This window comes from Acomys russatus, chromosome 20, assembly GCF_903995435.1.
Source record: "Acomys russatus chromosome 20, mAcoRus1.1, whole genome shotgun sequence".
Lineage (NCBI taxonomy): Eukaryota > Metazoa > Chordata > Mammalia > Rodentia > Muridae > Acomys > Acomys russatus.
In genome coordinates, this window is record NC_067156.1 from 14,140,436 (window position 1) to 14,163,593 (window position 23,158).

The window sequence follows — 23,158 nt, forward strand, 5'->3', positions numbered from 1 at the left end:
TGCTGGCCTCTATGTGTACACAAGAGTGTGCATGCATGTAAGTGTACACATACACAAAGGAAAATAAGTAAAAATCAGACCAGTCTCCGGTTTGTTGAGCAAATATGCATTTTCTAAGTGCATAACAGAAGCATAAGGCATATGTACCTAGCTGGATATTAGCAGGTTTGAAGGTGGAACACTGAGATGCCAGGTCAAGGCTCAGAGATCAGAATCCAGAAGGTCTGATCAAAGGGCAAGGAAGACCAAGACAGTTGTGAGGCATGAGGCTGTGTGGAGATGAGGCCTCTGCCCTTAGGCCATAAGGAGATGGAACCTTGTCAGCAGCATGTTTACCACAGCATCTGGTGTGTATTGGGAAGAGGATGATAGGCCAGAGTTAGGAGACTAGCTGAGCCTAGCAGTTCCTTTCGGAGGAAGTGTGTTCAACACATGGCCTCTGGGTCACATGTTCCCTGGGATAGTCATGAATGTGGGCCAATATAAAATCAGAAATGTACTTAAAGCTTCAAACTTTGTGTGTGTGTGTGTGTGTGTGTGTGTGTGTGTGTGTAACTCAATTGTGCAGTGAGTTTTGCAAATGGTCATATCTGTAGTAGCACATAGAGTTTGGGCATCCCTGACTTCCATAGCAATGGTGGAAGGAAGAAAAGGTGACTTTAGGACTACTAGGGGAAGTGTTGAGGAGGAACCCAAGAGACTCCCGAGAGGTGGAAGGTAAGGAAAAGAGATTGGGTCTGGTGCAGTCAATTCCAAGCAGTATCGGTTGAGGACCTGCAGGATGAAAGTATTATATAAAATACAACAAAAGCAAGAATGGCCCTGACCTCCCTAAGTGCAAGGCACTCCATTTCCCACCATCTTACTTACGAAAAATAAGTTGTGATTCAGACTCACAATATTGATTTCACAACTCATTAGCACTGTCTGAAATCACAAGTACAGAGTGAGCTCCAGCTGGAGCCTCCATGGGTGAGGGCTGCGTGCTGTAACAGGGCCCCAGAGGACCCCGGGAAGGGGCAGGGTGAGGGGTGTATAGAGCAAAAATGGAGGACAGTTCAAACCTATTGGTGCTTCTTCCAGCAAAACCCTAAGGAGGGAGGGACCTGTGGTCTGGGCCAAGCTTACTTTTACCTGAGAAGAAAGGGTCTGAAGCTTCAGAGAGGAAAAGAGGAGGGAAGGGGAAATAAAGAGGAAAAGGAAGAAAAAGAAGAAAGGAATGGTGGCAAGTCATGAGCTTGGACAAAGTGGCAAGATTCAGTGGACCGCAGCGGAGGGTTCACTTATGTCTCCCCACCCCATCCACAGTGCCACTGGGATGCTGCCTCTAAATGCAGAACAGAAACCCAGAATGTCACGAGTGAGGTGGCATAAACACACCCAACCCATCTCTCAGCTGAAGAAGGAAAGTACTAAGCTGAGGGAAGAGACATGGAGCAAATATTTGAAAGTTCAAGAATAAATGGTAGTAGCAAATGGGGGAAGAAATCTAGGATGTGCAGTGGCATCAGACAGATGGTGTGCTCATCAAACACTCACATGCGGCTATTCTTACTTCTCTGCTGTCACCCGACTGTCCCCAAGTAATTCCTAAGTGAGATTAGCTGTGAAGACACTTGGGAAAAAGCAGGAGCCCAAGGATGCCTGCTAGTCTGTTTAGGAGAGGCAGCGGTCACAAGAGGATGGGACTGGTGAAGTGTGGTATGGAAACTATGGCAAATGGCAAGTGGCAGAGAAGGTTAAATATACTCAGCCCTCTGGCTGGAAAACCAGAAGGAGAGCCTCAGACGACCTAGAATTATCAAAGAGATGCTGGAGAAGGTGTGTGTGTGTGTATGTGAGAGAGAGAGAGAGAGAGAGAGAGAGAGAGAGAGAGAGAGAGAGAGAGAGAGAGAGAGGCAGACAGACAGACAGACAGAGAGCCCTAAAGATATCAATGAAATACTGGTGCTATGCCCATATATGCATGCATGAGTGTTGGATTTATGTGAATCCTGGGCTCATCACAAACTGTCTTTGAGTGAATTCATGCCCTAGAGGTTGCATCAGAGACTTAGAAATCCAAACAAGGTTAAACAGAGTCCAGGACCCCACTGGCCATTATATGTTCCTCACACAGGACCAGACTTAGAGAGCCAAAACAAACAAACCAAAACAAACAACAACAAAAACAAACAAACAAACAAAAAACCCAGGTCCCATTCTAGCCACCATGGGGTCTTCTTGCAGGGCCAGTCCAAATGCACAGCAAAGACCTGAAAGGCTGTTCTGGTTTTCTGGCCACAGCCTACAAAAGGAAAATCAGAATGCCGGGCTCAAACTGAGTCAGGTAAGCTGCGTGCTTAAAGAAAACTGCAGTGTTTTCTGTGATATTTAGACAAAAGCCAACATTTCTTGACATAATTTTCAAATTATCCAGGGTCTATGCCAATGTTACTTGTCTTGAAATAAGCTTGGAAAGTTTGATCTTGTTGGGAAAGGAAAAATCAGTAGATCCCAGTGCCAAGGTAATGCAGACACTGGGTTTATGAAAGGCTTAAAAATAGCTTTATAAAAGTGTTTCGGGTAGAAGGTAAATAGAAAAATACAAAGCCCATGCAAAGAAATAAATTGAAAGAGTTAGTGCTGAAGCATATAATAAATGGAATTAGGAACTTAGCAGATATTTTTATTAGCAGACAGACTAAATTCAAACACACCAATGATTGTGTGCTATGTGATTAGCCTTGTTAAATCAATTATAAGCAAGGCCTATCAGAATAAGAAAACAAAAGACTCCATCAGTGTTACAAGAAACTTATCACAGTATAGGTAGTTCAAGAGCAAAGAGATATAGACAAAAAAGTACAGACACTAATCAAAGGAAAACAAAAAAAGTGGCGACATCATTACAAGAAAGTCAAGTTGAGAGCAAAGAGTGGTGAAAACGATACTGTCACGGCACAAGGGCTCGCTCTGTCAGACAGCCAGGGTGGTGAAGACGACACCACCATGGCACAAGGGCTCGCTCTGCCAGACAGCCAGGGTGGTGAAGACAACACCACCATGGCACAAGGGCTCGCTCTGCCAGACAGCCAGGGTGGTGAAGATGACACCACCATGGCACAATGGCTTGCTCTGCCAGACAGCCAGGGTGGTGAAGACGACACCACCATGGCACAAGGGCTCGCTCTGCCAGACAGCCAGGGTGGTGAAGACGACACCACCATGGCACAATGGCTTGCTCTGTCAGACAGCCAGGGTGGTGAAGACGACACCACCATGGCACAAGGGCTCGCTCTGCCGGACAGCCAGGGCTTCAACATGTATGCTGCCCGAGTGGAAAGAATCGAATAAGAAATAGAAAACTCCCATTTCATTTGGAAACTTTACTTTTCCCTCTTGATGGTCCTCAGATCTGATAAGATGAAAAATCAGCAAAGGCCAGCTAGCCCCAATGGACGTTTCCAGAGCCTTTCCAGAACCTTCTACCCAGCTATAGTAGAATATATGCATTTTCGCATAGAGGCAAAACAGTCACGGGATAGGCCATATCCCGAGTCATGAAACAAACCATAACAAATGTTAAAGAATTAGAATCAGATGATGTGTTTTCTGGTTGTAATGGAATTAAATTAAATCAGTAACAGAAAGATAATAGGAATATGTCCAAATGCTTGGAATTAACACACTGCAGAATGACCCACATGTCAAAGAGAAATTCTCAAAGGAAATTAGAAAATAGTTTGTACCAAATGAAAAGACACTGTATTCAAATTTGTGGGATGTGATACTTGGAGGGAAAATTACAATACCACAGGCTTATGTTAGAAACAAAGAAAACCATGTAAACACTCAAGGCTTTTTTTTTTTTTTTTTTTTTCAGGGGAAGGTGTTTGTTTGGCTTTTTCTCAAGACAGAGTTTCTCTGTGTAGCCTTGGCTGCCCTACACTCGCTTTGCAGACCAGGCTGGCCTCAAACTCACAGAGGTCTGCCTGCCTCTGCCTCCCTGAGTGCTGGAATTACTGGCGTGTGTCATTGAGCCCAGCTAAGTTTTTTTTTAAAGACTAAGAATAAAAATAATCTGAATGGTAGAAGAAGGAAATAATAATGGGAAAAGTATAGAAATTGAAAAATGAATAAAAAGGACAAAAAGGTGGTTATTTTAAAAGAAAGATAAAAATTGATCAAGAATAATACAGATGTGGGAGAAAACAGCTGATAAAGCCTTTGGTTACTAGGCAAGTAGCAAAGGTTTACTAATAACTCCTAGCTTCGAAAATGACAGCTTAGAAAAATAGACCCATTCCGTACTGACCACAACCCCTGAGCCCAGATGTAGATAAGCTGGTGTGTTAGAACTGTTGCTAATGATAACTTCTAAAGAAAATAGCTTGCAGTGAACTTCAGAAAAAAGAATCTCTAGCCCCAGATGGCTTCCTGGCGAGTTCTACCAAACATCTCAAGACAAAACAAAACCGATGTTATAAAACCTTGTCCAGAAAAAAAAAAAAAAAAAAAAAAGTCAGAGAAACACTTCCAGACTCATGCTGTGAAGCCAGAGTCCCCATGATGTAAAAAGCAGGCAGACAGGATGGTACAGACCAATATGTACCCTGAGCAAAGATGCTAAACTCTTTAATAAGATGTTAGCAAGTCAAACCCAGCAATAAGCAACATGAATAATGCACCATGGCCAAATGGGATGCAAGGCTCATTTGATGCCTGAGATTCAGGCAGCATGAGCCACCATAGCATCAGTCTGCATACGTGTCAGTTAATGCTGAAAGGCACCTCGCACACCTCATCTGTTTACGATCACAAGGCCTCATATGATTCTCTCTAGAAATTCCCAACAGCTTGCTTCTACCATTCTAATTAATGGTAAAGGTCTAAATGCACTTCCTCTTAATCCTGGGAGCAGGGCACGGCTTCCACTTTCTCCACACCTGCTGACTAGGAAGGCAAATCTTAGCTAGCTTAGGAAGGAAGGCCCAAGTACAATTTGGTAAGGAGGAAAGTGTTTTGTTTTGTTTTGTGTTTTCACAGATTGCGTTATTGCTCGTGTAGGCAATGGAAGTAAATCTACAGAAACAAAACAAAAAACCAAAGCTTCCCAGAATGAACATATTGAATAAAGTTGTAGGGTTTGAGAACCACAGGCGGAAGCCGTTGTTCCTATTACTAATAAGTAACGGGGAATGGAAAAATTGAAAATAAAAAAGCTGTCTACAATAGCTCCAGAGGAACGGGAACTACTTATAAATTTAGGAAACAAAGCCATAAAACTGTAAGACATATGCCAGATCTATAGCTGAAAACTCAGCCCAGATGGGTGCAATCAGAGGCGACCCACATTAATTAACTTAGTGGATTTATGAATTAGAAGCCTCGCGTGCTAAAGGTGTTCTCTCAAAATGTATCCGTAAGCTATAACGTTCCAGATTTTTTGCCTTTTTTCCTTTTCCATGTGTGTGTGTGTGTGTGTTATCTGCCTGTGTGTATGCATACGTGCGTGTGTGTGTGTGTGTGTGTGTGTGTGTGTGTGTTATCTGCCTGTGTGCTGGGGGGTCCAGGATCATCCTAGTCTGACTGCTCTTCATTCCCTGAGGCAAGATTGCTCAACTCCACCCAGAGCTCGCCTGTATGACGAGTCTCGCTAGCCAGTTTGCTCTTTCCTGGGCTGGAATTACAGGTGGGAACACAGGCACTTCAGTAATATTTAGGGAAAAGGTGTTACAGGAGGAATCAGGGTGCACAAATATAAAGACTCAGCAGGAAGCTGTAACTGAGGTAATGTGATGTCGGGAAATAGGATCAACGGGCAGAAATCAGCCAACGCACACAAACATGGGTTTTGGCTAATTTGCAAAAGCATTGCATTTTTTAAAAAAGAAAGTGTCTTTAACAAATGGCTTTAAATCAAGTGGACAGTTAAATGATGAAATAGAACTTTGTATAAATTTATCGCAAGATGGACCATACAGCTAAATATAAAAAGTAAAACGTAACAGTTGTTTTAAAAGGAAGTCTTAGAGCCTCTGAGTGGGGCAGGAGTTGCCCTGGAACCCGGTGCCCGGCATCTGAGACAGTTGAGGAGCGGAAATGGCTCTCGGGCGGCCTTCGATGTTCACCATGCACTTTGAGCCAGAGTGTAATTGATGCAGGAACCATTCTAACTTGCTTCCTACCAGTGCTCCTGCAAAACGGACAGCTTGTTGCTACTGTTTCGTTTTTTAGATACAAGGAAGCAGAGACAAATTAGTAAATTTCATCTATGTCCAAACAAGGAAAGTTCCCAAGGGCACCTCTTTTTGGGACCAGGGCGTTCACCAACACCATGTTCTACCTGTTGTGTATTTGAAAATGCAAATCAACAAATTTCATGGCTCCTGTGACCCAGACACAGGTGTGTTACCACAACACCTACTTTTTCCATGTGTGGTTTTATTCTCAGGCCCACCTTCTGCTTGGTGGGGCTTTGCTGTCAATTCCTTTTGCAGTATCTGTTGGGTCGAGTCTCTTTAATGCCATCTTGTGTCTAGAGTGGGCGTTGCAGGAAGAAAGCGCCAGGGTTCAGGTTAGGCTGACTTAGCAGACAAGGCTAAGAGGGACCTAGGGCTGGAAAAGGGCTGTGGCATCATCAGTCCCTAGCTCTAGGTAGCTGGCCAAATTGTCTTGAGAGAAAGGGAGCAAGGGGAAAGACAGGGGGCTGAATATGATGAATTCTTATTCTCAGAGCTTTGTAGGAGTGGGCACTGGCCTTTCTGAGGGAGGAAGTGATGGACTAGGAAAAAGTTCATAAACCGCGATAACCATCACACACTTCAGTTGCCTTGTTTTTGACCTTTATTGTCAGCTCTTCTATTACAGAAGTAACATGATATGTACTGTGGGAAAATATAGAAAGAGGAGAATGCACACTCAGTCTTAATGCTTCCTGTGCGGGCCCTTTCCTCCTTTCTGCAGGAAAGGGGGCCACAGAGCTTAGACCTAAGTGAGGCTTCTCTCGGTGAGCCACGCCCCACTCATAACAGACTCATCTTTGATAAGTGCAAATTGGACTGTCTTGTTGAATTAAGTGAGGCTTAAACTTTTATGCTTGCCTTTTAGTTCTTTGCACAGACATTTTATAGGGTATGATGTAGTTTTGGCTTGCTCTGTGTGCTGGATTGTGGTGGGTGTTAGGTTTTATGAAATGGTACTTTGGGGGGACATCTTTGTTTTCATATTTTGTTTGTTTGTTTGTTTGTGTGTGTGTGTGTGTGAAATATAGAAGCCTCTGATTAAGACAGCTTCTCCAAGTCACATATATAAAGGACCGAGTCTTTTTTCTTTTTCTAATTAATTTACTCAGATTACATCTCAATTTTTATCCCCTTCCCTGTGTCTTCCTGTTCTTCCTGTGCCTCCCTCCCTCCCTCTTTCACTCTATTCCCCTCCCCTAGGTCTATGACCACAGAGGGCCTCCTCCCCCACCATATATGGTCACAGCCTATCAAGTCTCATCTTGGTAGCCTGCTTATTCTTTCTCTGAGTGCCAACAGGCCTCCCCACCAAGAGGAGGTGGTCAAATATGGGGCACCAGAGTTCATGTCAGAGTCAGTCCCCACTCTCCACACAACTGTGGATAATGTCCTATCCCTTGGCTAGATCTGAGTAGGGGTTCAATATTTACTGCATGTATTGTCTTTGGTTGGTGCAGTAGCTTGAGCCGACCTACCTGGAGGACCAAGTCTTTTAACGCAGGCACCAGAAGGCTAGCCATCCCAACTGTGGAGCTAGCCTCCACCACTTGGTAGGAGTAGGAATTAGGGGACAGTCCTTCAGTCTCAACACCTGTCAAGAAGGACAATAGCAGATGTATGGGCCCATCATATGAATAAACAGTCCAGCCCCCACAGCCTATCCCAGTAAGGTTGAAACTCAATTTTAAAAACATTTGCAGCACAGAATAGCCTTACAAAAGGGTTTCTCCCAAGCTACTCTGTCATCAGTGATGTGTGGAGTCACGTTTTTAGCCTGCTTAGTATTTGATGCCGACTTTAAAAGCACCCTTGCTGATTAAAGGGATAATGCTATTTCCCTAGTGGTTTAATTTGCTTCTGCTTTGTGCTGTTATAATTTTATCCTTTGTTCTAAATGTTATACATTTGTAGTATAGTATGGCAAAGTAACAGTATTATACATTATACAAAGTAACACTATTATACGACCATTTTACCTTTTATTGGTTTTCATGTCTTATTAAAATTGCCTAACATTATATAGCAGTATAAAATGATTGTGTGAGTATCATGTTGAAAATATTCCTGGGGCTACTGAGATGGCTTATCAGGTAAAAACACCTGCTGCCAAGTTTGATGGCCTGAGTTCAACCTTTAGAATGCATACAGTAGATGAGGAGAGCCATTCTTGAGCTTTTCCCCCTGACTTCCACATGTATGCCAGGGTACGTGTGCACCTGCACACCCACACGTCAATAAATGAAAATGTTTTAAGTGCTGCTTTTAATAAGAATATCTCCAGTGTTTGGATACTAGCTAGAATATGGACCTATTATGTAATGTTTATTGTTCTTAGTATATGTACCCAAGATATTACTGCTACTACTGCTGCTCTTCCTCTTCTCTTCCTCTTCCTCCTTCTCTTCCTCCTTCAGCTTTATGTATTGATATTCAGCTTTCCTTAGAATGTTTGTGTTTGTTTTGGTGGGTAATGATAAGGTTTTTTGATATCATACATTTGTCCACCCACATCCCTGAGCACAACCTATTTTGTGCTGTGCTTTTTTCCATCAGTGCTATTTCATAGAGATTATTTCCTAAAACTTATAGGCAAACTTTGTTTTAAAGAAAGTCTGCCAGTCCATTAAAATGATTATCCTTAAATTATGGGATTAGGGATCATTTTTGTTTACTTTTCTGTAATTTCCAGTTTTTGAAATTATCTGTATTATCAGTAAAAGGGAAGTTGATTAAAAACTTCCATGCCATGTTTGCTTATGGGTAAAGGTGGTGGTAGGTGTGACTTAAGGAGACCTGTTTAATTTGGATATTTGTCACCTGTTTGTGCAGTGTCTGCAGTCAAAATTATTTTAATGTTAATGGAACTGTTTAAAAATAACACATTACACTTTCTTCTTAGGGAATGATACTAGGAGACTGGTTATATTTTCTTAAGCTATGATTTTAAGATTTGGAATGGGAGAGGTTATTTTGAGGGTTCCCTAGGACCATGTATGTGCAGACTAGGTAAGCATTCTGTATGTGCAGGCTAGGTAAGCATTCTATCAATGAGCTACAATATCAGCTTTCTTTGCATTTGTAAAATTTTGAGACTCATCTTACTAAGTTGGACACACTGGCCTTGAACTTTGGATCCTCCTACCATAGGTTCGAGAGTAGCTGGGATAAGTCTGTGCTACTACAGACTTAGACAGCAGATAATTTTTTTTCCAATTCTAACATTTTCCATCATAAAACTTTTAAATTTAAGAAAATTCAAGGCAACACTTAAATGCAGTGTTGTCATTTCTCTAAAAGGATAAAGTTGCATTCACTCGGGATGGTTCTACAAGACCTGGGGCTTACTGACCGCAGCTTGGGCCGCTGGTTGGTTTTGGAAACTTTGTGTGCTCTCTTAGTTCCAGATACCATCTCCTGTACAGCTTTTCCCTGCCTTGGACAACATATACATCAGAATAGGGAAGCATGCATTTGTGCATCAAGATGCCCATACCCAGTAATTACTGATTTCAGTGTCATGGTTATATCCTCCAGATGCCAGGAATAGCCCCCACGGCTTTTAGTTCTGAAATAAGACTCATGCAGTTTCAAAACTTCACACTTATTCAAATTTGGTGCCCTTCCCAATAGACTGTTCCCTTAACCTGATGAAAATCTTAAAGACTGCACATGTACATAAACCCATAACATTGCTTTGTTTCTCTTCCCTGTCTGCAGCCTTGGGACAGATTATGTTGTATGTGGATGGGATGAATGGGGTCATCAACCATGGTGAGACCATCCAGTGGCTTTACACTCTTGTTGGGTCAAAGGTAAGACAAAGTCTTGTTATTTTCCTTCTAGAACATCTTGTTGAGTTTGCAAATCATTGCCTTTTTATGAACCACCCCCCCCCCTTTGAAATGTTTTTGCAAAAAGCAATCCTGTTCAGCTTTGTTCAAGTCCTGTCTTGATATAAATGATGATTAATCCTTTGTAGATTTTCAATCTCATTTTAATCACCAATACCTTATAAAGTTTTAATGTTTTTCTTCTCTTAAGCTGTAATCAAATGTCTTTGGCAGTTTAAGTTTCAAGTGTTTAATTAAAACATAGATAAAGTACCTATGTATCTCTTGTATTTTGTGACTTCAGCTCGTAAGATGCTGCTGACATGTAAGGCCATAGACACCAGACAAGGGAGCTTAGTGCCATTACTGGCCCTTCGGTTTCCTTTCTCAGGGTTGAGATGAGGAAAACTGTCCCTCATTTCAAAGTAGAAAAACTATTTTTCCCTGGGCAACTGAACATTTTTCCCATATCTTTTTGGCTTTATTTTCTATGGAAAATGGAAGTCACTCTGTTTTGAAGCTAGGGTAAGTGGCCTTGGAAATGGAGTGGAATGCTGGGTCTATGAGGTTGACTTAGCTATGCTAGAGAGAGAGATTTGTATCTGGTCTCCTGTGGTGGTGGTTTCTGTCTTCCTTGCATTTGTTTGGAAGCCTCCCAGGCCAGCATGTCTATCTGGAAACTGGTCACTCTATAGCTCTCTGACTAATGTCTTTGATCTTAAATCTAAAGAGATGGGGGAGGTTTTTTTTTTTTTTTTTTTAATAAAAAGAGACCTTAACTACATGTTACAGCTGGATACAGAAATCTTTTTTGCTCTGTTGTGGTCCTGACAAGAATGATATGGTGGCATGGGGGCAGGGAAAAGCGTGGATGAACAAAGGAAGATTGGGGGGGATGTGCTATGGTGTAAGTGTATCCCCTGAACCCATGTGCTAGGAGCTCATACAGTACTGTGGAGAAGGTGTGCCTTTTGTTACAAGCTCAGGCCATGAGGGCTTTCCTTGGTAATAGATTGTTGCTGCTGTAGCAATAGCCTGAGAGAGTAGGCTTGTTCTCCTTTGATTGTCTCTTATGTCAGGACATGACATATGTCTCTTCTGTTGTCTTCAGCAACCAGTTGTCATCTTGAAAATAGAGGGACTGACCCTCTCTGGCTTGTGTTATGAAGATCTTGCATGTGTCCCTGACTGTCAACCTATACGGAATACAGTTCTGTTCTGTTCTTAAAACAAACAAACAAACAAACAAACCAAAGAAATGAAAAAATACAAAGATATAAAAATCAAAACACTTCACCTCATCTCAGCTATTTTGGAATAGCAACAGTAATGGAAAGTCCCAGAGAAATATAAGGGTTAGAGAGGACTAGAGACAATGGAGGAGAGGATAAAGAGACATGGTTGCTCATATCTATAATTCCGGTGCCTAGGAGGGTGAAACAGAGGATTACTGTAGGTTCAAGGCCAACCTAGACTATAATGTGAGCTCCTAGCTCAAAACCCCCAAAAGAAAGGGACAAACAAGAAGTATCAAATTCATCTCATAGCCATTGGCCTGAGGTGTTACCACAGCCTCTGTTGATTGTTTTCTTTGCAGTTACTCTGCAGGGTAAATGATCTGAAAAGAAGAACAAGAGAAATTCTGTACAGCATTTTAAAATAACACAGAGGAGAATAAAAAGCAGAGACTTGAAAGCAATCAGTAGAGGAACTATGCTTTCCCTGGGTGGCCCTCAGAACCATTGCTTGCTCTGTGGACCCTCCTCGGGGTTGACCAGTTGTCTCTTCCCCACCTACTGGCTTTATTAGAACCTGTGGATTTTGTCTCTACCTTTCATTTTCCCCAAGAGCCAATCTGCAGTGTTTGCTGGCTTCTAGGCATTGTGGGCCTAGGCAAATAGAGTCTAGTGAGCTTGTGCCTTGGTGCCCTTTGTCCTACTACAAAGGGGACACCTGAAGCTTGTGTCCCATTCACTGTGACGTCAGACAAGATCTTGAATCACCTTAATCAGTTCTGGGTCAGCAACTGAATGCAGAAAAACAGCAGCCATTGGCAAGTGGGTTTTTTTTTCCCCCAGCACAGTTCTCCCAAGATGCCCTTTTCTCTGCAAAACCCACTAACACCCTGCCACTCTCTTTCATCTGGGTAGTGAAGGAGCTAGCAGAAGAATAGGTGTCTCAACCAGGACCCTTAGGTTTGGAAAATGAAGCCTCAGTTCTATCCTTTGCACACGGTATTAAACAATACAGCCACCATAGGTTTTCCCGGCTTGAGTGAAGGAGAGGGAAGCTATGTTCTAGCCTATTCTGTTGACAGATTCATGGCTCTTAAACCTGAAAGGTTTGCCTGGACAGCCTGCTGGCTTTGCCTTATACAGGCACAATGTTGATAAAGGAAATGCTGGCTAGAAAAAAAAACCTGTTGTTCTGTTTTCATACTGCTTGACTTTTCTCCCGTGAAAGGCAACACGATGTGACTTTGCTGCTGCCAGAGGGTCATTATGCAATGCACATTTGTAGTTACTTGAAACTCCAGAGAAGAAAATGATGCATTTGCAGCCAAATAATGACTTTTAAAAGAGAAATCACAAAATGTTTTCAATAAAGTCTTTCTATTTACATGAGCCATCTCTAAACTCTCCAGTTAGAAGTAAGAGGTGGGTGTCCCTACTAATGTCTTATTAAGGGTGTTTAGTTTTCCTCCTCATGCACAGGCAATTCTAATTAATTGAGGCAAGATGGTTCTGTTTCTATGGTTTCTATCACCTTCATATAGAAAACCTTCTCTGTCTTCCATTCTGGCCCCGAGGGAGACTCTCATCGCCTCATCAGGGATGCTCTTGATGTTGCCATGGAAACCGCCCTTTCTGTATTCCTGTCTACCTTTGCTCTCCTTGCTCTCTATGCCATCCCTGCCAAATCTCATTCTTATAGCTGTATGCCAGGCTGCTGATCAGACAGCAGAGGATTTCTTTTGCATCTGTGTGAAGATGTCATGCTGTCCTACTCTTATATAACATGTTCCCTACTAATTTAGAGAGGGGTGAAAAGAGCCCTGGCCACACGGCCTTCTCACTCACACACACACACGCGCACACACACACACACACACACACACACACACACACACACACACACACACACTCACATTCATGTTATCCCCATGGAACCTCATTAGGACAGTAGGATGAACACAAGTTGGGTTGTATGGCATGTCGAACATGGGGATAGATGAGGGGAAAATGGGGACAGTTACTATGAAGTCATGCAACCTGGGAAAGAATTGCAGCCAAAATGATAGAAGGAGCAATGTGAAAACATCTTGAGGAGTAGCGTCCAAGGCCCAGATTTCTGGATTTAGAAAACTTGAAGCAGGAATAAAAAGTGAATCACATCTTGGAGTATGAGAGTACCTCTGGCAGGATCATGGAAGGTGATGCTTAGTTTGGAAAGAAGAGCCAAGGAGGTGACTCCCAGGTGCCCGGGGCTCCCTGTGTCAGGCCACAGTGCTAGTTGTTGAGGAGATGAGACCAAGTAGCCTTTTGGTTTCATTGTCATTAAGATGGTATCACTGATGTGTGATCACTCCCGTGACTTACATGTAGGCTGAGTCTTGAAGAATGTTCTTAGTTACATACAGTTATAGAATCCTAGCTGTGGCAAACGCTGAGTCAAGTGTGGTAAAGATGGTTCTGACATCATGAGTCACATTCCTGATAATTCTAGGGGCATAGAAGAAGGATTCTTTTCATGTGACTCAATCCTTGTGGGACCCTGGAGTTGCTTTCTAGGGCCCACATTAAAAAAAAAAAAGAACATGTTGGGTGTGAGTATTGTGTGTTTATAATTCCTTTAGGCTCACTGGACAGCTACCCTAGACTTCTTGGCCAAAATTACTACCCTATTTCAGCATAAATGAAAAAATAAAAATGGAGGTGCATAGCTCCTGAATGGTGACATGTGCGGTTGTCCTCTTGACTCCGAATGCAGTCATATACACATGAATATGCGTGTGCATCCACATTTAAAAATTAAAAGTGTAAAGATGGCTCTCCTGTAAGTCTGTCCAAGCTACAGTGTATCTTTTGCTCTAGACATCACAGGGACCAGATAACTAATTCCTCATTCTACTGGCCAATGACTTCTTCTTGCACCTGGTAGAAATTCTGCAGCAGCCCTGCTAGAATATGACATTTTCTTCCACAAATTTCATCTCTTCTTTAGAGGGTCCTTTAGCACCAGCCGTGGGTGCTGTCTGAAACTGGCCTGGCAGTCCATTAAACTTCTCTGGCTTTTTCTTATCCATCATGCCTGCCAGTTCTTCCTTCTGCAAGTCCGTGACTGATGGTTATGAATCTAAATGCAAGGCATTGCAATTTTCCTCATTGATTGGACCACAGCTCTGGCCTCAAGATAATTGGGAATTCTGTCTTGGCCATTTATCATCTCAACTGTTAGTGCCAGTTTCATATAACATAAATCTAATAAGCTATGCATCTTTATTATAGACAACAATACTGAGGGGGAGAGAGTGTGTGGACCAACCAGACTCCATCACAACACTGATTAGTCAGAGGTGTTTTAGGGGCACTGTGAAGTGAGTAGGGAGCTGCCTAGCTGACCACAAAACCACTCCCCTTTGTTGTTCCCAATGCCTTCCCATGCATCTCATCACATGGGCTAGGGCTTTGGGGCCCAACACATCCTTCACATGGGTTGCCTGAGCACTGATCCTGGCCCTGTCTTCTGTACCACTTGTCAATAACTCTTTTCCCCAGAAGCCCACTGAACATCCTCATGTAGAGATGTGCCCGTAGAGGCTGCTGGGTATGATGTTTTCTTCCCTTTTCTTGAAGCATCCATCCAAAAGTTTCCTGGGGCATTTTGTCAGAGATTGCTGGTGAGTTCAGAAAGCAACAGAATGGCGTCTTTAGAGTCCATATGTTCCCATTGCCTTTCTGGTAGGTCCTGTTCTGTCTTATTTTGTTTATACTGTGGGAGACTTCTGTTGTCCCTAGCCCTGCCTCTGACTTGCCCTAGGACAGCAAGACTGTTTCCTAGAGAGTAGCTTACAGTTGGTCTTAGCACCTGTAGTTTCTAGGGCTTGCATTCTGTGGTGGTAGCCTACATTTGTCTTTCAAGAACTCATGAAAACTATCACATGTGACCATTTTCTGCTGCCTGGTAAGGTGATTCCACCTTCCTCCCCTATGTCTTTAGCTGGGCCATTGCAGACATCTTTTCCTCTTTGTAGAGAAAATTGTTGCCCCTTCCTCTGCATTTCAAGCCACCTGGTTTCTTCTGGTCCCCAAACCCCCAGCTCCATGACAGGCTCAATATCAGTGACAAGCCTAATGATAATGTGGATTTTTCTTTTTTGCATATATTTGTATGTATTCATGTTCACAAGGGTGTGCACATGTATGTGTAGGCATGCAAGAGTGTGGGGGTAAGAGGATGATTTGGGGTGCTTTCCTTGATTGTTTTCTACCTTGTATTGTTGAAGCAATCTCCCACTTGAACCCAGAATTTACAATCTGCCTAGTCCAGCTTTCCTTGGGGATGCTTGGTATCTGCCTCCTGTACGCTGAGATTACAGATGGACCATTCTACCCACTCAGCCTTCACATAGGTGTGAGGCTACAAACTCCAGGCCTCATGCTTATGTGACAAACATTTTGCCTGCTGAGCCATCTCCCCAGCTCTCAGTTTGGAGATTTTCTTACTGCCAATTTCAGAATAATAACACTATGCAGCTAAGTAGGAAAATATCCAATTATACATTTTATGTCTTAAAGCACACTGTAAACATATGTAACACCATGAAATCTGGTCAGTCATTGACTTCTGAATGGCCTTGCCAAAGAAATTCTCAGAACATTAGTCAGTTCCTTGAACTGTACCCATTGTCTTATATCAGTACTGGGTTTGGATCTTGTGGTTTTGTTTTGTTCTTTACTTTCAAAGGACTTGAATTAATAGATGTTTCATTAATAGAATTTGGGCTTATATTAATTTTCATAATGAAGTTAATGACAATAGATTAAAGAAAAACACAAGTTATGGGTGTTTTTGACATCTTGATATTATTAAAATAACTAACATTTGAAGCATTTCAGTGATTATAAGAGTAAAATGTTTTTTGTATAAAACTGTAGAAAATTTAAAAAGTAAAAACAAACAAAAATACCATCCAGAAATGTTACCAAAGTTAATAATGATGACTCATTTTAGAACCTTTCTTTCTATTATTTTTTTCTTATATGATAAGCCGTAAACATATTCTAAACATTTTCTGTGTCACTGTGTTATTTAAAATATTATTTGATGCCCATTTAATAGTTTTTTGCATGACTGAGCTCTGATTCATTGGAGTTCATTTCATGTCTCTCATGTTGTCAATCAAGTGGCTTCTAATTGTATACTATACTTAAAGGTATTTTAATACCATCAAAACCTATTCAGTGAGTGATGCTGCATTTGAACTTCATATTTATCAGCATTCCATTAGGGAGATAGGATTTCTAAAACTCCTTGTGCTATCCCTGTGTATTCATGTGCTGTTGGCACGATGAAATTGTGGTCAACAGCCAGTGTCCCATGGAGAGCTCAGCGCTGGCTCCACTGCCTGTGAACACTCAGAGAACTAATTCCAGTGCATGAAAGTGTGTGTGTGTGTGTGTGTGTGTGTGTGTGTGTGTGTGTGTGTGTGTATACATGTGCGTGCTGGTGTTTGGAAGCCAAAGGTCAACCTCTGATTTAATACCTTAGACACTGTTCAGTTTGTATATTTTTCCAGACAGGATCTCTCACCAAGTAAGGCTAGACTAGCTGGTCAGTGGGAACCCAGGGGTCCTCTTGTCTTCTCAGCACTAGGAGGCAAACAAGCTACAGCTCCCCCTTTTATTTCATAGGTTTGGGGATTGAACTCAGGTCCTCAAGCCTGCATGGAAAGTATTTTGCTACATGAGCCCCTCCTCCAGTCCTATAACATATTTGATTTTTTTTTTTTTTTTTTTTTTTTTTTTTTTTTTTTAGCAGCTTCAGTCTGAAACCTGTCTCAGTGGGAAGGAAGAGTGAGTTTAAAATCAGGTTTTACAAGCCCTTGCTTTTGGAAGCCATCAGCTTGAGAGACCAGAGGATGAGGCCAGTAGAGGCCCTACTGTGAGAAGCAGCCCACGCATGGCTTCAGGGAGCGTATTTAGGTCCCCTCCACTCTCCAGAAGTTTCTCTATAAACTAGCCTTGCTTCTCCATCATCCTCAAGTGATTTATCCCTGTAATAGCAAGGAATGAAAGCAGGAATGGAACATTGATGCTTCTGCTCCTATGGCTGGAGAAAGCAGCCGTGTTCCAGCAACTAGAGAAAGAGTCAGAACACCAGTTTCAAACCTGGGAACACATCTGAAAGGATGGAAAACTTCAAGTAGCCAGCCTGTCCTTCCTCCAGTGAAAAATACTTCCATTTTCTAGGATGGTGGAGGGTCCTAAAGAAAGCAGAGGCAGGGAGTTCTGGGAGTCACCCCAGGAGGTAATCTGGAGGGTCCAGCTCCCTTTGTCAGTGATGTTAGCTCCCTTCCCCTCAGGCTTTGTCTCTGTCTGCCTGACACTCACCTCATGGAGACTCTTGCAATCAAGCTCTCCTGGCAGCACATTCACCATGCCAGGCTTACCTGCTGTCTGCTGGTGTGCTTCCAGGTCGAGTTGTTTGTAGAAGAAAGTTCTTTTGCTTGGGAAATGTTATCTATCATATTTCCACAAAGCTTATGTTTGAGCCAATAGAAAAGATAGGAGCTTTTTTTTTTTTTTTTTTTTTTTTTTTTTTTTTTAAACTAGGTAAGGACAAGAATCACATTGACTTGTTTCCTTTGGTTTCATTTAGAAATTGGCCATGTAACAAGTTCTTTTAGTCTCCTAGAATTTGGGGGTTTGTACCCAAAACTGGGCATGCTGCTTCTTGTAAAAACACCCAAGCTTGATTTCTTTCAACCAATATTGCGTTCTGCAGGCAGTAACAAGATGCCCTGCAGCTGGCGTGTTCATGCAAAGCTTTGGTATCTCTTTCTCAACAGTAAAGGAAGGAACTGATGTTGTTTTATTAATTGACCCTTTTCAAGTTTTATTTATTTTGTGTGCATGTGTGTGAATGTGTGAGTATGTGCACCTCACATGCACGTGTGTAGGACAGAGGACAATTTACACATTCCAGTTCTTTCCTTCAATGAAGTGGGTACCACAGGTCACACCATGTTGGGTAATAATCACCTTAACAAGCTGAGCCATCTCTCAGACCCTCAGATGACTCTTTGTAATGACACTGATTATGCTCTGAAAAATTTAACAAAGTGGATATTTTTCTGCTGTTTACACAAATAAAGTTCCAGGTTAACTCCAGCTAAATCAATCATAATAATTTGCAACTCTTTTGATTTGTTTTTATTTTCATCATCTTTGGATAGCTTGCTCTGTTTTATACGATATAAAATATATTACTTGCTGATTAGTACCTTAGGAGTTTCCCAGCTCCCCCCTGGGTGTCACTGTTCACAGAGTTGGTTCCTTTTCTGTACATTGCATGGTCAGCATCAGTCTCCGAGGCAACAGGGAAAGGCTCTTGGTGCAGGTGACTTCCTGTCCTGGCTGATGTGAATTCTACGAATTCTTGTGGCCCAAGGCCCAGAGTTCTGTACTTGAGGCATGGTGTTTGGGCCCAGCAATTTATTTCTGATAAGTACCCATGCCATATTGCAGCTGGTCTATTAGAGGTTGGGGAGGGGGAGATTTGGGAGCCTAAGATTTTTGTTGAACCAATCAATAATTATTTGAGCTGCTTTCTTAGAAAATGCCAACTTACATGTGCAGCATTAGAATACAGTATTAAACAAGGAGTCTTAAGGATGAATAATTAAAAGACTAAAACTTTTTGTGGGATGAGAGACAAGGTTTCTGTCTGAAGACCAGGCTGACCTGAATTACCTTTATAACCCAAGCTGGCCTCAAAAGTAGCAAATATCCTCTTGCTTCACCCTCTACTGCTCATATTAACATGTGTGAGCCAACATGTCTGGTTTGATTTATTCTGATACCTGGTCTGTTTTAGAGTAGATAAATGTATAAACAATGGGGTAAAGCTTTATAGATCAGGCTGTCTTACAGTTTCTAGTTTAAAAGATCGTCATCTGTCTACATAGCACATATCTGTGCTACTGTAGTGGGAAATGAAACAAAGTCACATATGTTTTTCTAGCCCTTGTAACTTTAAGTCCTAAGGTCAGGAACTTGTTTTCTTTTTAATGGTTGTTGAGCTTTTAAGAGACGAGTTGTCAAATTGCAGGCTTTTGGAATCTTGAATTTGTACTTAAGGAGCAGCATATTTGACCTGCTCACTGTATTTCTTCTGTCTCCTTAAGTCCAGTGCAAGGCACATGAAGCTCCAGTGTAAAAAGTCTTAAGAAACTGCCTTGTAGCTGGGCCTGGTGCACACCTTTAATCTCAGCACTTAGGAGGCAGAGGCAGAGGCAGGTGGATCTCTGTGAGTTCGAGGCTAGCCTGGGCTACAAAGAGAATTCCAGGGCAACCAAGGCTACACAGAGAAACCCTGTCTTAAAAAAACCAAATAAATGAATGAATGAATGAATAAAAGAAAAGGAAGAAGGAAACTGCCTTGTACCCCTCCCCTAGGCTTCTGGTAGGTGCGTTCTATCTAAAACCTAGACACCCCCTTCAGTTAACCAGGAAAAGCAAACCCCAGTGAAGCACAGTGCTGGGCATATCCTGATAACCCACCTCTGAACCTCTAGGAAGAGAGCGTTGGAATCCTGAGTGTATGTGGGATATGGAGGCTCTGTCTTTGCCTATTTAAGGGCACTTTGGTTTTCACAAAGGCTTTCCAGCCTATATTTTATCCTGACTAGGAACATGGAGTCCTAACTAATAGGTGCCTCAGAGTAGAGCTCAGTTCAGCCGTGCTGCAAATGTGTTAAATGTTCATGAAGTGTGGTGGCTACATGTTTCCTTGCCTCTGCACTCTTCATACAAATGGACCATCACAGATTCCTGCTTAGATATATGTTTTGGAATAATATAAAGCATCATTAACATTATTTTCTAGGGCTGGGAATGTAGCTCATTGGTGGAGTGCTCGCTTAGTACCTGGCATACCTGTGGAGCTCTGAGTTCGAGCCCCAGTACCACCCAAATCTGAGTGTGACTTTACAGATGTAGTTTCTCTGACACTTTCTTGGAGACAAAATCTGAAAGCAAACTCCCTGTTCCCCTGGTACATGGTTGCTTAAGCAAGACCTGAACACTCAAAGATATGTTAACATGGAAGGGTAAAATCCCATGAGGCCTCAACCCTTAAGAACTGCAGGTTACTAAAGACTGGAAAGTAGGCAGACTAGGATCTCTATAAGTTCGAGGACAGCTTGGTCTACAGAGTGAGTTCCAGGACAGAAAAACCCTGTCTTAAAAGCCCAAAAAGAAAGAAAGAAAGAAAGAAAGAAAGGCAGGAAGGAAGGAATGAAAGAAAAAAAGATAGTTTTCCACAGGGAAGAACCCCCAGTTGGTAAGCCAATACCAAGTGTTCAGCCCTGAAAACACACACACACACACACACACACACACACACACACACACACACACACACACACAGAGCATTATATGGATGGAGAAGGTTGAATTCATAGGTTAGAAGTGTGCAACTCCCAAGTGTCCTACTTGGTATGTCAAGGCAGGCTGATATCCATGGGAGGTCTCCTCTTCTCTGAGAAGAAAGAGTGTGAACATAGAGGGAATGGAGGGGAGGCATGAGGGAGGACTGGGAAGAGAGGAGAGAGGGAAGTCCCCATCAGGATATAAAGTAAACAAATTAAGTAATGAATGAAAAAATAAATAAATGTGCAACCATGTAACAACAATGAAAGTAAAAGGCCATGAATTTGAGAAAGAGCAAGGAGGGGGGCATGTGGGAGAGGTCGGAGGAGGAAAAGGAAGAGGGGAAATGTTAATTATATTGCAGTGTCAAAAAATAAAAAATATTATAAAATATCCAAATGTGGTGGGTATACCTATAATCCCAGTGGGTGGGGGAAGAAGGTGTGGAGTTTCAACATTGGTCTTTACCTCTATAGAGAATTTGAGGCCAGCCCAAGATACACGAGACTCTATCTACAAAGAAACAACAACAAAAGGCCCTCTATTTTTCTCTGTTACAGTGGACAAAGTTCAAATAGAGTACTTGTATTTCTTTGTGTGTAAATAATGTGTATGTAACAAAGGCCAAAGGCAGAACCTGGAGCCTGGAGTCCTCCTTCCAGTGGTGATGATGATGTGAATAGGGACCCTCCAGCCATTCTATAGCTCTCCTCACTAAGGACAATGGGGAGCAGCTAGCTGGGCCCCACTCTGCACTTCCCTGACTGTCGCCACCATGCTAAAGTTGCCCTCTGAATGCACTCAGTGTCGGGTCACGTGAGGGATGCTGTCCGTGTGGGCAGGGGTGGGTATGGGTTCTCTCTCAGCAGCCGGTGGGCCATGTCCTTGAAGCATGGCCAGAGCTGTATTAATGAAGCATGGCCAGGCTTGTGGCCTGGTGGACTGTGGGGTGCCCTTCCTCCTCAGCCTGTTTGGGTCTGTGTCGCTGCTGCTCACCCTTGGGGCCATGTCACTTGCCTGTCTACTTCATGACTGCTTGACCATCCCATGGTGTCAATGTGTCATGAGAACATGCTGAATTTTCTATCTGGTCTAGACAGGTTTCTGGGTGCTTAACGCATTGTAGTGAAACTGTTCGTATTAGGGTAGGAAGGGATGGGGGCAGGAGAGATGGCTCAGTGGTTAAGAGCACTGGCTCTTTTACCAGAGGTCCTGAGTTCGGTTTTCAGTGCCCACATGGTGCCTCACAAGCATATATAACTGTAGTCCCATGGGATCTGATGCCCTCTTTTGATCGCAGATGTGCACGCAGGATAGGAAGGGGCTTCGGTCTCCAAGCTGGAAGTCAGACATTTGAGGTGAGAATGATACTCTGAGGGCAAGATGCATCTGAGAAGCTGTAGGTTGCTGAGCTAAGCAGTGCTGTGTGCCCATGCGGATAACTCTCTGTTCCCCTCTTTGGGGATGCTCCTTTGGGATGCGCCTTCCTAAAGTCACCTTAAGTCTGCTCTGCCTCCTCCCAGGAGGCTGGGACTCCTTTTTAAAAAAATATTGTTCCCTTTATATCCCAATTGTAGCCTCCTCCTTTGTTGCCTCCTGGTCCCACCATCCCTCCCTCATACCCCCTCCTCCCCATCCCCTACTCCTCAGAAAGCAGAGCCCTCCTCCCCTACCATCTGACCTCAGCCTATCAAGTCTCATCTGGACTGCCTGCATCCTCTTCTTCTGTGGCCTGGCACTGCTGTCTCACCAGAGGATGTAATCAATGGGTGAGGGCCAGAGTCCATGTCAGAAGTAGTCCCTACTCCCCATATTGGGAGACCCACAAGGAGACTGTGCTGCCTGTCTACTACATCTGAGCGGGGTTGGGGAGGTGGTTTATGTCTACCCCATACATGGTCCTTTAGTGGTGCATCAGTCTCTGCAGCACCTCCTCCTCTGCCCAGATTTGTTGGCTCCATTGGTCTCTTGAGGAGCTCCTGACCCCTCCAAGTCCCTCTATTCCCCATCTCTTCCATAAGACTTTCAGTGAGCCACACCAGAATTTGGCTGTGTGTCTTAGCATCTGCTTGGATCTCCTCCTACTGAAGCTGACAAACACCTTCAGCAAAGTGGCCAGATACAAAATCAACTAAAAAAAAAAAAATCAGTAGCTCACCTTTATACAAAAGACAAATAGGCTGAGAAAGAAATTAGGGAAACAGCACTCTTCACAGTAGCCACAAAAAACATAAAGTATCTTAGTGTAACCCTAACCAAGCAAGTGAAAGTCATATATGAAAAAAAAAAAAAAAAAAAACTTCAAGTCTCTGAAGAAAGAAATTGAAGAAGATATCAGGAGATGGAAAGATCTCCCATGTTCATGGATCAGTAGGATTGACATAGTGAACATGACCATCCTACCAAAAGCAATCTACAGATTCAATGCAATCCCCATCAAAATTCC

The 23,158-nt window shown here is 42.8% G+C and overlaps 1 protein-coding gene across 3 annotated transcripts in view; it reads left to right on the top strand.

Annotated features, from left to right (window-relative positions):
• Fhod3 (formin homology 2 domain containing 3) overlaps positions 1–23,158 on the top strand; it is a 415,945-nt gene that overhangs the window by 240,269 nt on the left and 152,518 nt on the right. For all 3 annotated transcript variants that reach the window (XM_051163630.1, XM_051163629.1, XM_051163631.1), the window contains exon 6: positions 9,945–10,039. In XM_051163630.1, the coding sequence (XP_051019587.1) occupies positions 9,945–10,039 (95 nt within the window). The remainder of the gene's footprint in view (positions 1–9,944; positions 10,040–23,158) is intronic.